This window comes from Dendrobium catenatum, unplaced genomic scaffold, assembly GCF_001605985.2.
Source record: "Dendrobium catenatum unplaced genomic scaffold, ASM160598v2 original_scaffold_12804, whole genome shotgun sequence".
Classification (NCBI taxonomy): domain Eukaryota; kingdom Viridiplantae; phylum Streptophyta; class Magnoliopsida; order Asparagales; family Orchidaceae; genus Dendrobium; species Dendrobium catenatum.
The window spans coordinates 38,551-42,095 of record NW_021331264.1 but is presented as its reverse complement, the minus strand read 5'-3'; the positions used below and the strand labels follow the sequence as shown (position 1 = coordinate 42,095).

Sequence of the window (3,545 nt, the reverse complement as noted above, 5' to 3'; positions counted from 1 at the left end):
ATCCTTTTTAAAAAAATGACCGTTAATGTATGGAGAATTATAATAAAATTTTTAAAATAATATCACTGCATATTTTCAATTTTTCATAATAAATTTTATTAAAACTTCGAAATGCTGAAGCTCGCACGTGATCCAGCCCACGGATTCCTCTTTCTCACGTGCACGATGACCGCGAGTCAACCACGGAAGCTTCACCCTTCTTCTTAAATCCGCAATCTTTCTCAGCATGTACACACCACAGCTCTGCCCGCTGGCGGCTGAAAAGCTCCGGTGAGATCAAACTCAATGACAGGAACGCTGGCACATTTCTTGTTAATCTTATTTTCACCCCTCTTCTTTCATAAAACATCTGCCGGAACAGCATCAAACGAGAAGGAAATCCTCCTCAACCTCAAAAACGATTGGGGGAACCCTCTTTCGCTCAGCTCATGGAACCTCACCGGCGACCACTGCAAATTCAACGGAATATCTTGCTCCGACGATGGCTTTGTCGAGGGCATAAACCTTTACAATAGTAGCATCTATTTTCCGATTCCTGCATCCATCTGTGATCTCAAAGGTCTCGCCTTTCTCAATCTCTCCGACAATAACATCCCCAGCAAATTCCCCATCGTTCTCTATAACTGTTCCAAGTTGCAGGAGCTCGATATCTCCGACAACTACTTTTCCGGCGAACTCCCCGTCGACATCTACAAGTTGCCGAGCAATCTCACACATCTGAAGATCTCCGGCAATAGCTTCACTGGCGATTTACCCCCCGCCATCGGCCGGCTTACGGCAATCAAGTTTATTAATCTTAGTTATAATCTGTTCAACGGTACGATTCCGGCAGAAATGGGGAATCTTTCGACACTGATGACTCTAATGTTGGCTCAGAACCCCTTCTCGCCGGCAAAGATTTGGCCGGAATTCGGCAACTTGACGAGTCTGACATATCTCTGGATGTCAAACATAAGTCTTTTAGGCGAAATCCCCATGAGTTTTGGGAAGCTTGTGAATTTGGAACATCTTGATCTAGCAATGAATTCGCTTGTCGGTGAGATTCCCGCAAATATTTGGATGATAAAGCCGCTGAAATATATTTACTTGTATGCTAACAATCTCACCGGAGAGATCAGTAGGACGGTCGCCGCCAATGGGTTGGTCGAGATCGATCTTTCCATGAACAATCTCACCGGATCAATACCGGAAGCTTTTGGGGAGCTTCAAAACCTTACTCATCTCTTCTTGTATTTCAACAATGTTTCCGGCGAAATTCCGGCGAGCATCGGCCGCCTACCGAATTTGTATGACATAAGGCTCTTTAATAATAGGCTTGAGGGTGTTCTGCCGCCTGAAATGGGTAAGTATTCCAAGCTGTGGAATTTCGAGGTGGACGACAATATGTTCACCGGCGAGCTACCGGAGCATCTCTGCGATGGAAAGGCACTGACTTGCATAATTGTCTTCGACAACCAGCTCACCGGCACACTGCCAGAGTCATTAAGTAGCTGCGACACGTTGCTTAATGTCCAGATACAGAACAATCAGTTCACCGGCGAGTTTCCTGCCGGAATTTGGTCGGCGGTAAACCTATCTCTTGTGATTACAACTCAAAACTCTCTCAGCGGAACTCTACCATACAAACTCCCCGCGAATCTACAACGGCTTGAGATCCAAAATAACCAGTTTTCCGGAGGGATCCCGTCGTCGGCGGGAGGGCTTTTGGTCTTCCACGGCGATGATAACAAGTTTTCGGGCGAGCTTCCGGCTAGCTTCTTCGACATGTCGTTACTTCAAGAACTATCACTAAGCAGAAATGAGATATCTGGCGAGATCCCGGCGGAAATCGGGTCTCTGAAACACCTCAGCATTCTTAATCTAAGCGACAACCGCCTGTCCGGTAACATTCCTGATACAATGGGATCCATGATGCTCCATCACCTTGACCTCTCAAAAAATCAACTTTCTGGTGAGATCCCTTCCAATCTCGGTAACCTGATACTCAGCTCTTTCAATCTCTCCTTCAACGACTTCACCGGTGAGATCCCAGTTCAATTACAAAACCAAGCTTACGAACAGAGCTTCCTCGCAAATCCAAACCTATGCACCTTCGACTCCATTTCCAGCATCCAAACTTGCAAGAACCGACCAAAAAAAATCTCAGCCGGTCTTCTCATTCTCTTCTCCATCCTCGGCGCCCTCATTTTGTGCGGGGTGTTCCTCCTCTGTTTCCTCATATCCAAAGAACGCCACAAGCGTAAAAAAGCTCGCGCCATTCCGTCAGACTGGAAACTCACCTCGTTCCAAGCATTCAATCTCAATGAAGAAACCATCTTCCACAGCCTCACCGACGAAAACCTCGTCGGAAGCGGCGGCGGCGGCAAAGTCTACCGCGTTTCTCTCAACCGCGAAACCGTCGCCGTCAAAAAAATCTACAATGCTCGCAAGCTCGATTCTACTCTCGAAAAGCAATTCGAAGCCGAAGTCAAGATACTCGGCTCCATCCGCCACGCCAACATCGTTAACCTTCTATGCTGCATCTCCAGCGAGAATTCAAAACTTCTCGTCTACGAATACTTGCAGAATGGCAGCCTTGACAGGTGGCTTCATCGCCAGCAACGTGGAAACGCGCCTCCGCTAGACTGGCCGACGAGGCTCCAAATTGCCTTCGGCGCTGCAAGGGGACTCTGTTACATGCACCATGACTGCTTCCCACCGATCATACACCGAGATGTGAAATCAAGCAACATACTTCTCGACCCCGAATTTAAAGCCAAGATTGCTGATTTCGGGCTTGCAAGGATTTTAGAAAAGGGTGGGGAGCCGGAGACAGTGTCCGCGATGGCGGGGTCGTTTGGGTACATGGCGCCGGAGTGCGGGAAGATTAGGAAGGTGAGTGAAAAGGTTGATGTTTACAGTTTCGGAGTGGTGCTTTTAGAATTAGCGACGGGGAAGGATGCAGGGGATGGCGGGGAAGAGGAAGACGAGAATTTGACGGATTGGGCGTGGAGAAGGTATAAGGACAGAGGGGCGGTGGTAGATGAGGAGATCGCTGGAGAGTCGCTAGAATGGAAAGAGGAGGCGGAGGCTGTGTTTAGGTTGGGGGTTATATGTACCGTATCGGATCCGATTGCTAGGCCGACGATGAAGGAGGTGGTGCAGGTATTAATGAAGTTGGGCGGCGGCGGCGTTTCTGGCGGCGGATTTGCCGGCAGCGGCGGCGGAGGCAGTCCACTGTTGGTTGAGAAGAATAGTAGTAGGAAGAAAAAGGTTGCAGATGTTATGGAGGATAGTGATGACAGTGGAATTGGTCGATATACCGGTATTGATTCTCTGTTGTGAATAGAGATTCTCCGGCAAGTGGCGGCATGGGCGGCGGCTTCTCTTAACGCCAGCGACCGCTGCTCTGCTTCGTTAATTAAGTAATTTCCTGCTTTAAATTTTGCAATGTGTACATCAAATAAGATTTTCATAAAATATTTATCACTTAGGGGCTGTTTAGTAGCACCCAAGGTTTAATTTAAATTGCATTTAATAAATCCTCTAAATTTGGATTTCCAAAA

The 3,545-nt window shown here is 47.6% G+C and overlaps 1 protein-coding gene across 2 annotated transcripts; it reads left to right on the top strand.

Moving 5' to 3' along the window:
* The first annotated feature begins 215 nt into the window (after positions 1–215).
* On the top strand, positions 216–3,545 carry LOC110100373 (receptor-like protein kinase HSL1). 2 transcript variants are annotated; one of them, XM_028691560.1, is made up of 2 exons: positions 418–559; positions 640–3,545. In XM_028691560.1, exon 2 carries the CDS (start codon positions 835–837, stop codon positions 3,322–3,324), a length of 2,490 nt encoding a protein of 829 aa, XP_028547393.1. In that variant the 5' UTR covers positions 418–559; positions 640–834; the 3' UTR covers positions 3,325–3,545. The 2 variants fall into 2 exon arrangements, with proteins under 2 accessions (XP_020683488.1, XP_028547393.1); XM_020827829.2 differs by having other exon boundaries at positions 216–3,545.

Bases quoted from the DNA above. Each gene is read 5' to 3' on its own strand.
- LOC110100373 (XM_020827829.2), top strand. From the start codon at position 286: ATGACAGGAACGCTGGCACATTTCTTGTTAATCTTATTTTCACCCCTC.